The sequence below is a fragment of the Sturnus vulgaris genome, chromosome 4, assembly GCF_052056855.1.
Source record: "Sturnus vulgaris isolate bStuVul1 chromosome 4, bStuVul1.hap1, whole genome shotgun sequence".
Lineage (NCBI taxonomy): Eukaryota > Metazoa > Chordata > Aves > Passeriformes > Sturnidae > Sturnus > Sturnus vulgaris.
Window position 1 is genome coordinate 798,442 of NC_142246.1, and position 17,658 is coordinate 816,099.

Genomic DNA, 17,658 nt, shown 5'->3' on the forward strand with positions numbered 1-17,658 from the left:
GGTCCTGCTGCTGTGGGGACAGAGGGGACAGACACGGGGACACGGCTCCCACACACAGCACCCTGCTGCTCTTGGATTTTTGGGGCTGGCAGAGACCTCCCCTGCCCCAGCCTCGAGTGCCCAGGCAGCCCTGGGCTACCACAAACTCCTGAGCAGGGCAAATTGGAACCTTCCAGGGTCACTGCTCTGCTCCCAGATCCCCAAAACTGAGGGATCCCGGTGGGAAGGGGAAGGATTGGACAGGGAGGTGTCAGGGATGGGCAACAGAAAAAATTCTCAACGTGGAATCTGAAGAAGGAATAGGAATGATGGCAAGTTTTGATCTAGAAGAAAAGATTTGCTGAGCCAGGCTTAGTGGATAACCAAAAAGCAAAAGGTAAAATGAGTTGGGAGGGGTTTTTATCTCAGAGAAAAGGATAAATTCACCTCAAACAAAAGATGTTTGGACCAAACAAAAAGATTTTCACGGGCAAACCAGGAAGCCAAAAGATCTCAGGATTTTCCACTGCAAGAAAACTGAAAAACAACTTCTGGCTTAACCTGTGACACCCTGAGCTTCTGTGATGGGAAAACAGTGCCATGGATATGAAATGTCAGCAGTTATGATGGGCTGTAGGTGATAGTGAAGGAATTGATTGGTTGTCATGTATTAAAATAAAAGTTTCTAATGCATTGTAACCAGAACTAGAGGGGCTTCAACAAACCCCCAGCTGAGGTGACAGGGCTGGGCTCTGTCACCCACAACCTGTGAATTGCTGAATCATTTAAATACAATAAACTGCATCTCAAATAATAAAGAAATTGCTGAATCCTTTGGATACAATAAACTGCATTTCAAATAATAAATATATTTCAGTGTCATTTGGATACAATAAACAGCATTTCAAATAACAAATAAATTTCAGTGTCATTTGGATACAATAAGCTGCATTTCAAATAATAAATTTCAGTATCATTTGGATACAATAAACAGAATTTCAAATCATAAATTGCAGTATCATTTGGACACAATAATCTGCATTTCACGAGCTGCATCCCTCATTTTGGCTCTCACATTGCAGCTCCTGCCAGCAGGGCTCAGAGCAGGAGCTGCTGCCCAACCCCAAAAGGGCACCAGGGCTGTTCCTAAGGCACACAGAGGTGGCTTAAAACTTCCCAAATCCCACGATTTGAACAAAGTCCTGCTGGAGGCACCAGGGAAAGGCTGAGCTGGGAACAAAGCAGGGAAGGCAAAGCTGGAGGAGCTCAGATGTCATAGAAATCCACGTGAGCTCCAGAGGGAAAGGAATCCTCCTGCAGGAGCTGGAGCAGCTTCTGTGCTGACACAGAGCTGGGGATCAGCTGCCCCTTCTCGTGAAGATTCTGGAAATTCTGGCGCATCCCAAGGTCTCCAGTCCTGGTCCGGGCCAGCAGCTGCATGTCTGTGTCCAGAGGTCCTGGGGGAAAAAATAAATCACCCCAAAAAAAATAATTTAAGGAGAGAAAAAAAAACATCCAGGGCTCATTTTCACCTCTGGAGCCTGGCTGGGAATGTTCCCCTGGAGAAGGGAAAATTCCAGGGAATGCTCAGAGTCCCTGCAGGGGCTCCAGGAGAGCTGGAATTGGGGACAAGGCCTGGAGGGACAGGACCCAGGGAATGGCTCCCACTGGGAAAGGGGAGATTGGGCTGGGATCTTGGGAAGGAATTCCTGCCTGGGCTGCAATTCCCAGATTTGCTGGGGCTGCCCCTGGATCCCTGGGAATGTCCAAGTTGAGGTGTCCCTGCCATGGATGGGGTGGGATGGGATGGGATAATGGGATAATGGAATAATGGGATTTAAAGTCCCTTCCCAGCCTGAAATTCCATGATCCTGATGGAAAAGCTGACAGACAGAGTTTGAATCCAGCTGCTGCTTCCAGCACAGAGAGCTGGGGGTTCCACTTGTGCTGCTCAGGAGGGGCAGGAGCAGGGCTGGGCTGCAGGAATTTGATTCCCAAAAGCTGGAAAAGCAGCAGGGAGCCTCTGTCCTCACCTGGGGCATAGTTGAGCACACGGAGCCCGGGCTCCTCCAGTGCCAGCACCCTGAACATCATATCCCGAGCTGCCTTCCCAGCACAGTACAGAGCCCAGCTCGGGAAGGGCTCCCTGGCACACAGGGAGGAGATGTTCACCACGGTCCTGCTGCAGCCAGGCCGTGCCCCAAAGGCCCTCAGGGCTGTGGAGGTGAGGCACAGAGCAGAGCTGATGTTGAAGGAGAAGTAGGTGTTGATGTCCTGCAGGTCGTTGAGGTCCAGGAAGGATTTGGAGATGTCTCCCAAAGAACCTGGGAATCACAAATGTGCAATGGTTTGGGTTGGGTTGGGATCTTAAAGGATGTCCAGTCCCCACCCTGCCGTGGAAGGGACACTTCCCATTGTCCCAGAGTGCTCCAAGCCCTGTCCAGGCTCTCCTTGGACACTTCCAGAAAGGTGGAAAAATTAAATTTTACAGATGGGATCAACCACACTACAGATCCCTTTGGCTCCCACATTCCACATCCAACATTTCCAGAGCTTTGTCAGGTCCCACAGCAGCCTGAGGAGCCCAGCCCAGCCCAGTTTGTGTCACACTGACCCAGGGGACAGCGACCTGCCACCACCCTGCCAACACAAACAGCTCCCAGCCTGCAGTACAATGTCCCCAAGGGCCACCACGGGCAGCTCCTGTGCCAGTGAAGCCCCAAATCTGGGAACACCCATTCCCTATAGGAATGATTTATGGCAATAATGAGTAAAAAGGGCACGGAAGGCATTAAAGGAAGGACCCACAAAGTGGGGCTGGGAGTTTGTCTGAAGGTTTGGATTTGGGGAGGTCTGAAGATTTGGATTTGGGGATGTTTGAAGGTTTGGATTTGGGGAGCAGGGGGATAAGGAGGTGCAGGAGGGGAACCAACAATTCCTACACCACAGTAAAACCTTGAGAGCAGCAAAGCACTGCCAGGGACCCGCCCTCCAATTAATTCCTTTTATAATAAGAAACCAACACCCAGACAAAGTGAGATCCCTCCGGTTCCTTTTGGGATATTTGCTGGCACCCCAAGCCCGAAACGAACCCCGGAGCGAGCGGGGCCGACCCGGCAGCCCCGGGGGACAGAGGCCAGCGGCTCGGGGAGGGGACAGGCGGGGATATCCGAGTGGTTACCGGCGTTGTTGACCAGGAGCAGGCGGTTAAAGGACGAATCCTGCAGCAATTCCCGCAGGGCAGCGCTCGCCCTGCGCAGCCCCTCCTCGCAGCCCAGGTCAGCGGGCACGCACTGCACCCGCAGCCCGGTGCCACTCCCGGTGCCATCCCCGGTGTCATTCCCGGTGCCATTCCCGGTGGCCCCGGCGCGCAGCTCGGTCGCCAGCTCGCCCAGCGCATCCCCGGAGCGCGCCAGCAGCAGCAGCACCGAGCCAGGGCCGAGCTGCGGCGCCAGGAGCCGAGCCAGGCTGCGGCCGAAACCGCGGGACGCGCCGGTCACCACACAGGCGGTGGCGGCCCAGGGTCCCGATCCCGATCCCGGTCCCGGTCCCGATCCCGATCCCGATCCCGATCCCGATCCCGATCCCGGTCCCGGTCCCGATCCCGATCCCGATCCCGATCCCGATCCCGATCCCGATCCCGGTCCCGATCCCGCTCCCGGCTCCATCCCGGAACTCAGCGGAGGGGGCGTGGGAACGCGCTTGCCCACGTGACCCGCCCCATTCATGCCGCCCCGGCTTTGTGATTGGCCGCTCTGAGAGCGCGGGAAGCGCTGAAGCCTCTGATTGGTCATCGCCGGGGGGCTCGGGGGAGGCGTGGTGGGAGAGGGGCGCCCCCTTGCGGGCGCTGTGAGGGAGCGCGGCCTCCATGAGGGAGCGGCGGGAACGGGAACGGGAACGGGACCGGGAAAAGGAACGGGAACGGGAACGGGAACGGGACCGGGAATAGGAACGGGAATGGGAACAGGAACGAGCCCGGGACCCGGAACAGCAACGGCACCGGGATGGGAACCAGCAACAAGAGCTCGAACGGGAGCAGGTCTGATAATGGGGCTGCGTCCCGGAGCTCCGGGCCTCCCCTGCCCACAGCGCGGCCGCCCTTGGCCTTTAACCCGTTATGGCTTTTTTCAATGCTCTTTTCAATATATTTTTCAAAAATCAAATTATTAATCCTTTTTTTTTAAATATGTATTTTTATTTTTTTCCCCCGCGGATGTGAATTCCTTTTTATTGTCCCCACGCCTGCAGGGCCACCCGCCCACCCAAACCTTCCCTTTTCCCTCTGCAATCCCGATTTTTGGCACCCAGCGCTGGTATTTTACTAGGAAATAAAAGCCCTTTCTGATCACAAAAAGCCCTAAAATCCTTAAAAAAAAAATAAATATCGCTATGAATGAAGGTGCAGACAACTTTCCAGGAGGGTTTTTCCAAGGAATACCTGGTTTGTATGGGATGAGCTGGCAGCAGGGTTTGCATTCCCAGCTGTTCAGTGCCGAGCCCAGATGGTTCCAGACAGGTAAAGCAATGGAATTTCACTCAATTAAGCAGCCAAAGACTGGGCTGGAATTCTCCAGCACTCTAATAAAGCATTAAAAATTCATGGCATGGCAAAAACCCAAGAGCTCTTATTTGTTTTGCTAAAGCGAATCTTACACATTCAGCGAAATTAAGATCATCAGCAAAAAAAAAAAGAAAAAAAAGACAGCAAATGTGTATATTTTTCACAAGTAGCTTCTTGATGGCAGAATTTGCTTCAGTCACTGCCAGTTCCCCCCTTCCCAGTTTGGCAGCTCCAGTTTCCTGCATCCATCAGAATTCCTGCCCTGCTTCCCAGCCTGGCACCCACACAGGGCTGGGAATGGGCAGCGTTTGCTGGACTTGCCTTCCAGCAGCCCAGTTCTTCCATCAGGACATTCCTGATCCCTGCAAATGTTCAAAGAGATTTGGAATTCCCTCTGGAATTACTTTGGAATTACTCCTGCTAATGGCAGGAGTTTGGAATGGGATGGGCTTTAAAGTTGCTTCCAACCCAAATCGTTCTGTGGTTCCAAGCAGGAGGGAGGGGTTTTGGTTTTAGCTGCTAAAAGTTGCTCCTGCGAAATGAAATTAAAAAAAAATTAAAAATCAGTGGGAGGACAGTGGTGACCAAACGAGCCCAGAGCTGGAACTGGAGATCAGAGCAATGATTGTGGAATCCCAGAATTTGGGTTGGAAGGGAGCTTAAAGATCATCCCAACCCAACCCCTGCCAGGGACAAGGACACTTCCCACTGTCCCAGGTGGCTCCAAGCCCTGTCCAGCCTGGCCTTGGACACTGCCAGGGGCAGCCACAGCAAATCTGGGAATTCCATCCTCCCTGGGAAGGTCACTCTCTAAAATTCCCAAAGTTGCTCCACATCCCTCCCACCCAGCACTGGGGACACTCAAATCCCTTTGGGATTTGCTCTGCCTGCCCGGCCCCGGTGACAGGGACAGATCCCAGGGAATTCTCTGGTGCTGGGACAACGCAGGGCTGGCACCTCTTGGCCTTCCCAAGGGCGGATGGAGCTGGATCCGGAGCAGGGAAGAGCAGGAAATCCACCAAACTCCCATCAGTGCAGTTGGGAAAGCAGCACTTGGTGCCAAGGAATCCCAGAACCCTCAGGGCTGGAAAATCCCTCTGAGGTCATGGAGCCCAAGCATCCCCAGCACTGCCCAGGCCACCCCTGACTGTGTCCCCAAGTGTCACATCCACAGGGCTTGGAATCCCTGCAGGGATGGGGACTCCACCTGAGAAATTGGTCCAGGGCTGGGCTGTGACAGTGACATCAAAAATCCCCGGGGATCTGAGGGCAACCAGGAGGGAAAAAAACATCCCAGGACAGTGGGAATGTCGTGGAGCTGGCACTGCCCTCTGTGACACTGCCCTGTGTGTGACACTGCCCCTGTGTGTGACACTGCCCCTGTGTGACACTGCCTTGTGTGACACTGCCCTGGGTGACACTGCCCTGTGTGACACTGCCCCTGTGTGACACTGCCCCTGTGTGTGACACTGCCCCTGTGTGACACTGCCTTCTGTGACACTGCCCCTGTGTGACACTGCCCTGTGTGACACTGTCCCTGTGTGTGACACTGCCCTGTGTGACACTGCCCCTGTGTGTGACACTGCCCCTGTGTGACACTGCCCTGTGTGACACTGCCCTGGGTGACACTGCCCCGTGTGACACTGCCCTGTGTGACACTGCCCCTGTGTGACACTGTCCCTGTGTGTGACACTGCCCTGTGTGACACTGCCCTGTGTGACACTGCCCTGTGTGTGACACTGCCCTGTGTGACATCGCCCTGTGTGTGACACAGCCCTGTGTGACACTGCCCTGGGTGACAGTGCCAGGGCTCCTTGCAGAGGAAGCTCTGAATTCCTGGGGCACCCAGGGCTTGCAGGGGGATCCTGAAATCCCTGGGGATTTCTGTCCCTGCAGCTGGGCAGGGCTGGCAGCCACCCGAGGTGGCCCTGCCTGTTGTCACCCAGCTGTTGTCACCCAGCTGTTGTCACCCAGCTGTTGTCACCGTGTCCCCCAGGGCTGTGGGAGGGGTTTGTGTGTGGCCTCACTCCTGAGCTCTTGTTTGAGTTGCCCAAAGGCCACCCCAGCCAGATCATTGTGTCACCTCCCGGGGACACCAGGGCTCGGGTGACCGTGGCTAGGGCTGGACCCAGCCGGATTTATGGCACGAAGGAGAACGGGCTGGGCTCAGAGCAGGGTCCTCACACAGCAGAGATTTAAGCCTGGCTTTAAGCCCCTCCCTGCTGGGTGGAGAGCACGGAGCCACCTGGAACATCCAGCAGGGAAAAGGGGAAGTGGGAAAGGAGGGAGAAAAAGCAGGAGATGTTGCAGGAGTTGATTAAACCACAGCACAAAACGAAACTCCCAAATAACCACAAGAAACAAGAGGTTTTGTGAAGTTAAAAATGAAAAAAAAAAAAAAAAAGGAAATAAATTCTGATAATGGTGCTGCTCCAGGGATTTGGGAAGTCATGGACAGAGGATGATTGTTGAACCAGAAAGGAACTTGCACACGAGGCTTCTCCAGCTCTCTGACCCATCCCTTTGATTTTTTTTTTGGAAGTTTTGGCCCACTCAGGGAAGTTCTGGAGGCCTGGAAATCACTGTGAGTCAGTAATTAAAACAAGGAGATTTTAAAGCATTACCAGGCTGTTGTCAGCTCTATAAAACCCAATTATATGGAGCTTCATTAGGAGGAAATTAAGGAAACATCAAAGGGTTAACGCCAATAGAATCTGGCAGGCAAAGCCAATCTCGTTTTTTAGGATTATGAGCTGGGCTTTGCCCGATGATTTGATTAATAAATTCCAATAACACCCATTCAGCGTGGTTCTGGCAGTGACTGGGGAGAAGAAAGAAAGAAAAGAAAAGAAAAGAAAAGAAAAGAAAAGAAAAGAAAAGAAAAGAAAAGAAAAGAAAAGAAAAGAAAAGAAAAGAAAAGAAAAGAAAAGAAAAGAAAAGAAAAGAAAAGAAAAGAAGAGAAAAGAAAGAAAGAAAGAAAGAAAGAAAGAAAGAAAGAAAGAAAGAAAGAAAGAAAGAAAGAAAGAAAGAAAGAAAGAAAGAAAGAAAGAAAGAAAGAAAGAAAGAAAGAAAAAGAAAGAGAAAGAAAGAAAGAAAGAAAGAAAGAAAGAAAGAGAAAGAAAGAAAGAAAGAAAGAAAGAAAGAAAGAAAGAAAGAAAGAAAGAGAAAGAAAGAAAGAAAGAAAGAAAGAAAGAAAGAAAGAAAGAAAGAAAGAAAGAAAGAAAGAAAGAAAGAAAGAAAGAAAGAAAGAGTTTGTGTGGCAGCAAACAATAAAGGACAAATCCCAGGCAGCTGCCAGCAATGAATATTCACGTCAAGGTGACAAATGCTGCGAGTTTGGGGACAAAGAGTGGAGCTTTTCTTAGGGAATGGGACATTTTCTCCTGAGCTGAGCTGGAGCTGGTGATGGGCTGAGGCTGTGGCCAGCAGGGCTGGCTGTTGGTGGCCACACGAGGTCGGGGAGGAGCAGATGGATGGATGGGGTTCCCTTTGGGGTTTGCTTTTGGGGACCATTTGATTTCTGTTCTTTGTGTCAGCAAAATGAACCCACAAACAGCAGAGTTTGTGTCCAAAAAGGAGGCAGAGGAGTCCTTTTATTTTATTCCAATAAAGGAGAGCCCATGGGGGATTCCCCTGGGGTCTCTCACATTTTTGAGGACTCCCCTCCCTTTTTATCCCAATTTCCCTCTCTCTTTCCCCATTGCTGAGGGACTGGAGAGGCCCAGACTTCCCAACCCCTGATCCCTGAGATTCCCCTCTGATCTACAACCCTCCCTTGGCATTTTTAATTCTTATGGAATTCATCGTTTTTCCCCATTGCTTCTTTCATCTTTCAATATCCAATTCCATTTCTCAGCAGCTCTATAAAGGCAAATCTCTTTATTCCAATTAATCAATCAGTGCAATCCATCCCATTGTTGGTTTTATCTCTCAGAGCTGGTTGGTTGTAAACACAAATCCCTCATTTCTCTCCTTGCTAAACCCGTCCTGGGCTCATCCTCAGCAGCACCAGGGGATTGTGCCCAGGTGAGACCTCACCTGCAGAGCTGTCCCAGCCCTGGGGAGGACGTGGAGCTGCTGAAACCAGGCCAGAGCAGGAACTCGAAGATTCTTGGAGGGTTAAAACAAAAGATCTGAACATCAGAATGACCAGCTCTGCTTTGGAGCCAGGCTGGGAATGCTGGGGGTGTTCACCTGGACAGGAGAAGGATCCAGGGAAAATTTATTGCAGCTTTCCAGTGCTTAAAGGGGTTAGAGAAAAGAGGGAGAGCAAATTTTTCATACAGGTACATAGTGTAGGGCAAGGGAAATGGTTTTTAAATTAAAAGAGGAGAGATTTATGATGGGATCTTGGGAAGGAATTCCTGCCTGGGCTGCAATTCCCAGATTTGCTGGGGCTGCCCCTGGATCCCTGGCAGTGCCCAAGGCCAGGTTGGATCCACCTGGCACAGTTGAGGTGTCCCTGAACATGGATGGGGTGGGATGGGATGGGATGGGATGGGATAGGATGGGATGGGATGGGATGGGATGGGATGAGATGGGATTTAAGGTCCTTCCCAGACCAAACCATTCCGGGATTTTGAATTTCCACCTCTGTGATTTAAAATTCCCATCTCTGATTTTAAATTCCTGCCTCTGTGATTTTAAATTCCTGCCTCTGGGATTTTAACTTCCCATCTCTGATTTTAAATTCCCGTCTCTGATTTTACATTCCCGTCTCTGTGCACCACAATCCCCTGGGCTGAGCCACCTCCTGCCAGCACATCCAGTTCCTCAGATCCTCTTTTGTGCCAACACCGGGCGAGCCCTGGAGCTGAGCCCGGCTCTGGTGACGGTCACATCCCGGAATTAAACCCATCCAGGATCATTTCCAGCCGAGTTTAAACCCGGAAAACCATCCCAGGGAGACCCGAATCCACCTGGGCTCCGCACAAACGCCGCTCATTTCAGTGACAATCAATCACTGATAACGATCCCTTTATCTGCTGGTGGCACCCCCGGATGTCACCGCAGAGCCCGGTGAGTGTCCCCGGGACAGCCCGGGAGGGATCCCGGACACCTCCGGGCTGCTCCTGGCAGGGAATTCCTACATGGATTATCCCTGTGATCCCATGGGGGATTGCTGGGAATTCCTGCAGGGATTGTCCTGTGATCCCAGGGGGGATTTCTGGGAATTCCTGCAGGGATTGTCCCTGTGATCCCATGAGGGAAATGCTGGGAATTCCTGCAGGGATTGTCCCTGTGATCCCATAGGGGATTGATGGGAATTCCTGCAGGGATTGTCCCCGTGATCCCACGGGGGATTTCTGGGAATTCCTGCAGGGATTGTCCCTGTGATCCCAGGGGGGAAATTCTGGGAATTCCTGCAGGGATTGTCCCTGTGATCCCATAGGGGAAATGCTGGGAATTCCTGCAGGGATTCTCCTGTGATCCCATGGGGGATTTCTGGGAATTCCTGCAGGGATTGTCCCTGTGATCCCATAGGGGATTGATGGGAATTCCTGCAGGGATTCTCCTGTGATCCCATGGGGGGGATTGCAGGAATTCTCCTCTCTCCCCCGGGATTCCCGGCTCTCCTGTGGGATCTCCAGAGGAGCTGTGGGACTCAGCAGCTCTTCCCGGGATCAGCTCCCGATCCAGCCCCAGACCAGGATCCCCCCTGTGATTTTCATTCCCATTCCTTCCACTGCTGATCCGTCTCCTCGATTGTTGCTCCTCAGGAAAATTCCACAGATCCCCGAGGTGACACCGGCAGAGGACACATCCCATGGTGTCACAGCCAAAGTGACAGCGTGCCTGGGAAAATGGGAGAGACGGTGAACTCCACGTGAACGGAGGAAACTGGAGCAGGAATGTGGTGAGGAGAGGCTGAGGGAACTGGGAAGGGGCTGGAGAATTCCTGAAGGGGCTGGAGAATTCCTGAGGGAAATGGGAAGGGAATGGAGAATTCCTGAGGGAGCTGGGAAGGGGCTCAGCCTGGAGAAAAGGAGGCTCAGGGGGGACCTTGTGGCTCTGCCTGAAAATTCGGAGCCAGGTGGGATTTGGGATCTGATCCTAGGGAATAACAGGAAAAGAGGGAACGGCCTCAGGGTGGAAATTTGGGAATTTCTCCGTGGAAAGGATGCTCAGCGATTGGGATTGCCCAGGGAGGTTTGGAGTGCCCATCCCGGGGGGATTTCAGAGCCCTGTGGATGTGACATTTGGGGACAGGGGCAGTGGTGGCAGTGCTGGGGGATGGTTGCACTCTGTGATATTTAGGATCTTTTCCAGCTTTAATGACTCTGAGTTTTCAGCAGGCTCTCCTCACTCCTCCTGTGTTTATCCAGTCATGGCGTTTAATTTTGGGGACTTTTTATCCCCTTCTGATTTCATTAAGTGACAATAGAGGCAGGGAGGTTGCAATAAAATGATCTTTATGGTCCCTCCCAACCCCACCATTCCATCATTCCACATCATTTAATTCATAATTCCACTTTATTTAAACCCAGCAGCGTTCCACCTTCACAAGCAGCCGCGAGGGGGTTCCCAGATGTGCTCACAACTGGAATATTTTATTTCTATCTCAGAAGGTGAAACGAAAGCCAAGGCAGGAGCCCTCGGGGGGGGTGTCTGGGATCCCTGCTCTCCATCCCACCGTGACATTCCCGTGTGAGGACAGCGCCTGAGAAGGCGCGGCTGCCAACGGGACATCCCAGCGCTGTTGTCCCAACTCAAAGTGATAAATCACGGGGACACCCGGCCGCTTCCAGAGGGAGTCACGTCAGAGACGACACCGCGGCACTCGGGGATGTTTTGGGGGGTTTTGGGTCCCGCAGCTCCCGGGGATGTCCCGGGCAGAGGCTGGGACGGGTCCGGTGTGTGCAGGAGCTTCCTTCTGCCAGGGAAAATGTGCGTTAGCAAACAATTATAAATAATTACAAACAATTATAAACAATTATAAACAATTACAAACAATTCTCTGCGGGAGAACAGGGGTGGGAACGGCTTTGGGACGGGGCTTAATGTGTCAGGTTTGTCACAGAGAGGGGACAGACTCCCGAAACAGACAAGAAACAAGTGGGAGTTGGTGAATTTTGGGTTTATTTCAAACCCTGACTCCTGAAAGAGACAAGTGAGAGTTTCTGAACTTCAGGTTTATTTCAAACCCTGACTCCCGAAACTGATAAATGGGAGTGTCTGAATTTTGGGTTTATTTCAAACTCTGACTCCTGAAAGAGACAAGTGAGAGTTTCTGAATATTTGGGGTTTATTTCACACCCTGACTCTCAAAACAGATAAATGAGAGTTCCTGAACTTCAGGTTTATTTCAAACCCTGACTCCCGAAAAAGACAAGTGGGAGTTCCTGAATCTTTAGGGTTTATTTGAAACCCTGTCTCGTGAATGAGACAAGTGAGAGTTCCTGAACTTCAGGTTCATTTCAAACCCTGACTCCCAAAACAGATAAATGGGAATCTCTGAACTTTGGGTTTATTTCAAACCCTGACTCCTGAAAGAGACAAGTGAGAGTTTCAGAACTTTGAGGTTTATTTCAAACTCTGACTCCTGAAACTGATAAATGGGAGTTCCCGAATTTTGGGTTCATTTCGAACAGCAGGTTTGTCACAGAGCCGGGACACAGTCCCCAAACACACAGGTCTCCCCGAGGCGGAGTTTGCGAGTTTTGGGGTGAAATGCCGGGTTCGGGGGGGATGCGGAGCAGGCGGTTTGGGAAGGCTGCACCTTCCTGGTGCCTCAGCAATGGGGAAGGAAAAAGGGCAAAGAACAGCCGGCAGTTTGGGATAAAAGGAGGCTGAGCTCTCTGCCTTTATCCCAATAAAGCTGCAGCGCTCCTCCGTCTCCTCTGTGGACACCGCCTTTCCACAGCGCGATTTTCCCACACTCGGGGACCACGGTCACCTTTTCGGGGCGGGGGTGACATCGGTTTTGGGGCGGAGGGACAGGATGGGGCAGGAGGAGCAGGGGCAGCCTCTGCTCGGGGTTCTTTCCTGCCGGGATGTCACAAGGGTGTGACCGCCGTGGGTCCGTGTCCCCTCTCGGGTACAACGTGGGGACAGTGACATCACTGTGTCATTCACGGAGGTGTCCGAACCACGGGGCTGTGTCCTCTCGTGGGAAGGACACGGGGCTGTGTCCCCTCCAGGGACACGAACCATCCCCGCCCCGCCTCTCCCGCTCCCGGGGCCGCTCCCGCTCCGTCCCTCCCTCCCTGGGCGGAGCGGCCGCGCAGGCCCGGCCCCCTCCTGGACTACATCTCCCATGATTCCTCGCGCGGCCGACCCCCCCCCCCCCCCCGGACTACATCTCCCATGGTACCGCGCGGTCCAGCACTGCTCCTGGACTACATCTCCCATATTGCTGCGGGGTCCAGCTCCGCACCTGGACTACATTTCCCGTGTATCCTCACGCGGCCCCGCCCCTCCCAGACTACATTTCCCATGATTCCCTGTGCGTCCCTGCCCCCTCCGGGACTACATTTCCCGTGATTCCCCACGCAGTCCTGCCCCTCCCAGACTACATTTCTAGTGATTCCCTGTGCGGCCCTGCCCCCTCCGGGACTACATTTCCCGTGATTCCCCACGTGGCCCTGCCCCTCCCGGACTACATTTCCCGTGATTCCTAATGGGTCCCAGCCCCCTCCCGGACTACATTTCCCGTGATTCCCCGCGCGTGGCGGAGCTCAGCCGAGCAGTCCCGGCGGTGCCGCTGCCGGTTCTGGGGGGGGGTGAGGTCGGGCCGGTCCGGTCCGGGCGGGGCCGCGCAGGTGGAGCTGCCCCATGGAGCGGCCGAAGATGGCGGAGCTGGAGAGCCTGGAGACGGCGGCGGAGCACGAACGGATCCTGCGCGAGATCGAGAGCACGGACACGGCCTGCATCGGCCCCACGCTCCGGTAGGACCGGGAGGAGCCGGGGCTGCGATGGCTGCGGGGTGCGGGGCGCTGCCCCCTCCCCGCCCGTGCCCTTTGTCACTTCGCTGTCACTTTCTCCACCCCGTGGCCCCGCGGTCCCGTCCGCCCCCCGCGGGGACACTCGGGCTCCTTTGTTCTCCCTTTTTTCCCCCCCGTTCCCGGTTCTGCTGCCCCTTCCCTGCTCCGTCATCTCCTTCCCGACGGTTTTTGGGGCTCGGATCCGCCGCTTTCTGCGTTTGGTTTGTGCGCCTTTGGGGCAGCTTTGGCCGCAGCGCGTTGCGTGGTTTAACCTAAAAGCTGTGTCTGATGAGGAATCATCCCCTTTCCTTATAAAAATGTGGTTATTTTACGTTAATTAATCACATCTAAGCCGTGTTCTGGCTCTCTGAACCAAGTCAGCATCCTCCATCCTTCCCCGCCCTAAAAGCGATGCAGAAGTTCTCCCAAAAAAACTTGGAATGCACCCGAATTGCTGAGCTCAGGTGCGAGTGTTACCCCGCGCTCCAGATGGAGTGGAAATTTATCCCCAAACCCGTGTGACCGCACAGAAATTGGCGTGGAAAAGGGACAGAAATTGGGGTGGAAAAGGGACAGAAATTGGCGAGGAAATGGACAGAAATTGGCGAGGAAAGGGGACAGAAATTGGGGTGGAAATGGACAGAAATTGGCGAGGAAATAGAAATTCAGGTGAAACAGCAATAGCTGCGTTCTCTCGCAGTTCACCGGGAGGGGAATTTGGGATTTCGGCTGCTCCAGGTGAGGGATCAGCCCCAGGTGGGGATGGGTGGGGCTGGAACCCCTCCCCAAAGCGGAACCTTAAATTTCTGTGCCTTCATTTTCCTAAAAATTCCGTTTTGGAGCGGCTCTTTCCAAAGAAAAGCTCGGAGTTCGGGGTTTGCAGTGATGCTGGAGAGGGAAAATTTGGGATTTTTGGAGCTGGGTTCGCTGCAGAATTGCACATCCACTCGTTTATTTGCATTTATTGCGGTTTTTTTTTTTTTTTTTTTTTTTCCCGGAAGAAAGTTTCCTTCCGTGGAGCTTCCCAAGGAAAAGCGAGCAGCGGGAATGAGAATTGATTATTCTGTAAAAACTGGTTTGGATGGGTGGGAAGTGCCAGCGTGAGGAGTGTGGGTGGTTTCTTTGCCGTTTCCGAGGACAAAGTGCAGCTGATATCGTTTCTGGATAATAAAATTTATCAAGCCAGGAGCTGCGTTTGATGTGGAGTTTTACATTCTCCCACGAGAAACACTCACGGTGCCCAGGCTGGGAGAGATTTGGCTTTTATTTTATTTTATTTTATTTTTTTTTTTTTTTGTTGTTCATTCACTGCTGGATGTGGGGATATTTAATTAGAATTATATATATAAAATTATTAATTAGGATTAACGATCAGCAAGGGTGGCAAAGTTAAACTGGAGCAGCTCAGGGTAAACACGAGAGGCAGGAAAAGAGGACGGTGGAAACTTTTCATTTATTTATTTTATTTTTTTTTTTAAATAAAAAGTGACTCATTTCTTGTGGGCATCATGGAATTATTGTGTGTCCAGCAGCCAGGCTGGCTCCTTTCCCTTCTAGGAGTGGTTCTGCCAAAGCTCAGCTCTGAGCCGGGCTTAAGTGCCCGGGCTGGGCAGAATTGGGTTTTTTAATGGGGGCAGAATTGGGTTTTTATTGGTTCCTGCCCTCTGGGATTTGCAAAATTGGGTTTTTATCGGTTCCTTTATTTCCTAGAATTGGGCTTTTATTGGTTCCTGATCCCTTTGGATTTTAGAATCGGTTCCTCACCCCTCGGGTTTAAAAAATTGAGTTTTTATTGATACAAAATTGGGCTTTTATCGGTTCCTTTGGTGTGCAGAATTGAGTTTTAATTGGTGCAGAATTGAGCTTTTATTGATTCCTGATCCCTTTGGTTTGGGGTTTATCATGGCGCCGAATTTTGCTTTTATTGATTTGCAGAATTGGGTTTTTATTGATTCCTGCCCCACAGGATTTGCAGAATTGGGTTTTTATCGGTTCCTTTATTTTCTAGAATTGGGCTTTTATTGGTTCCTGATCCCTTTGGATTTTAGAATCGGTTCCTCACCCCTCGGGTTTAAAAAATTGAGTTTTTATTGATACAAAATTGGGCTTTTATCGGTTCCTGACTCCCTTGGCCTGGCAGAATTTTGCTTTTATCGCGGCAGAATTGGATTTTTATCGATTCCTGATCCCTTTGCATTGCAGAATTTTGCTTTTATCGGTTCCTTTGATTTGCAGAATTGGGTTTTTATTGGTCCCTGACCCCTTGAGTTTACAAAATTGGGTTTTTTCCTGGGGTAGAGCTTGGGCTTTTATCAGTTCCTTTGGAATTGGACTTTTCCTGGTTCCTTTGGTGTGCAAAACTGAGTTTTTATCGGTTCCTGACCCTTTTGCTTTGTAGAATTTTGCATTTATTGGTTCAGAATTGGGTTTTTATCGATTCCTGACCCTTTTCCTTTGCAGAATTTTGATTTTATTGCTGCAGAATTGGGTTTTTATCAATTCCTGACCCCTTTTCTGGGTGCAGAATTTTGATTTTCTGGGTGCAGAATTTTGATTTTCTTGGTGCAGAATTTTGATTTTCTGGGTGCAGAATTTTGATTTTCTTGGTGCAGAATTTTGATTTTCTTGGTGCAGAATTTTGATTTTCTGGGTGCAGAATTTTGATTTTCTGGGTGCAGAATTTTGATTTTCTGGGTGCAGAATTTTGATTTTCTTGGTGCAGAATTTTGATTTTCTTGGTGCAGAATTTTGATTTTCTTGGTGCAGAATTGGGTTTTTATCGATTCCTGACCCTTTTCCTTTGCAGAATTTTGATTTTTCTTGCTGCAGAATTTTGCTTTTATCAATTCCTGACCCTTTTCCTTTGTAGAATTTTGATTTTATTGCTGCAGAATTGGTTTTTTATCAATTCCTGATCCCTTTTCTGGGTGCAGAATTTTGATTTTCTGGGTGCAGAATTTTGATTTTCTGGGTGCAGAATTTTGATTTTCTGGGTGCAGAATTTTGATTTTCTGGGTGCAGAATTTTGATTTTATCACTTCCTGTCCCCTTTTCCTTTGCAGAATTTTGATTTTATTGCTGCAGAATTTTGATTTTATCACTTCCTGACCCCCCTTTTCCTTTGCGGAATTTTGCTTTTCCTGGTTCCTGCCTGTGCCCTGCCCAGTGCCCAAACTCTGCCAGGAGAAAATTCCAGATTCCCTGGATCCCTCCCAGCCCAGCCCGGCTCTGGGGGTTCTATTATGGGATGGAATTGGGTCCTGCCAGGGATCCTGGGATGCTCCTGGACCAAATCCAGGATTTTTTCCCTTGCCCTGATCACACCCACAGCTTTTAATTCCATTTCCTTCTGCTCTCATCTCCCTTTTTTTTTTTTTCCTTTCTCTCTCCTCACACCTGATTTTCCAGAGTTATTTTTGGCTCCTCTCCAGGTCTGGCTTTTGAAGAATCCTTAAATTCTGCAGGGTCAGAAAACTTTTTAGAGGGAGGTGCTTTTTATTAATGAATTAATTGATATTTTTATTATGTTGTTCTTTCTGTCCTCTCGAGCTGCGTTTTGTGTTTATTTTTTCTCTTGCACGTTATAAAAATATTTGTGGTTTTTTTTTTTAGTCGGTGCTGTGGTATTTTAGGTCTGGTCACTGATTTTTTTTAATTTTTTTTTGGGAATCCCATAAAATGGAGCTAAAACCTTCCCCCCTTTTTCCCTGCGATCTCAGAAATTCAAGAAGGTTTTTTATTTTTTAAAGCAGAATTTGAGAACTTCAAGAGAGTTTTTTGTTTTTTTAAGCAGAATTTCAGAAATTCAAGAAGGTTTTTTGGAGGTTTTTTATTTTTAAAGCAGAATTTGAGAAATTCACGAGGTTTTTTTGGGGTTTTTTTCCATGGGGTTTCTTCCAGTGGGAATTTCCAAGGTGAATTTTGTGATTCCCTGCCTGATTCTGAGGCTTTTTTTGTCCCCTAAAATTGATTTCCAAGGTGAATTTTGTTATTCCATGCCTGATTTTATGTCTTTTTGTCCTCTTCAAATAATTTCCAGGTGATTCTTGTAATTCCATGGCTTTTGTGTCCTGAAAATAATTTTCAGGTGATTTTTTTTTTTTTTTTTTTTTTTGTGATTCCCTGTCTGATTCTGTGACTTTTTATCCTCTTCAAATAATTTCAAGGTGAATTTTTATTATTCCCTGTGCATTT

At 50.3% G+C, this 17,658-nt stretch overlaps 2 protein-coding genes across 2 annotated transcripts in view; one reads left to right on the forward strand and one right to left on the reverse strand.

Annotated features, from left to right (window-relative positions):
- Positions 1-801: 801 nt before the first annotated feature.
- SPR (sepiapterin reductase) lies at positions 802-3,695 on the reverse strand. The gene is made up of 3 exons (XM_088162885.1): positions 3,161-3,695; positions 2,013-2,303; positions 802-1,436 (listed from the first exon to the last, which is right to left on the reverse strand). Exons 1-3 carry the CDS (start codon positions 3,645-3,647, stop codon positions 1,246-1,248), a joined length of 969 nt encoding a protein of 322 aa, XP_088019011.1. The 5' UTR covers positions 3,648-3,695; the 3' UTR covers positions 802-1,245.
- A 9,519-nt stretch (positions 3,696-13,214) lies between these two features.
- EXOC6B (exocyst complex component 6B) overlaps positions 13,215-17,658 on the forward strand; it is a 264,366-nt gene continuing 259,922 nt past the window's right edge. The window contains exon 1 of the mRNA XM_088162886.1: positions 13,215-13,428. Within this exon, the coding sequence (XP_088019012.1) occupies positions 13,316-13,428 (113 nt within the window). The 5' untranslated portion in view covers positions 13,215-13,315. The remainder of the gene's footprint in view (positions 13,429-17,658) is intronic.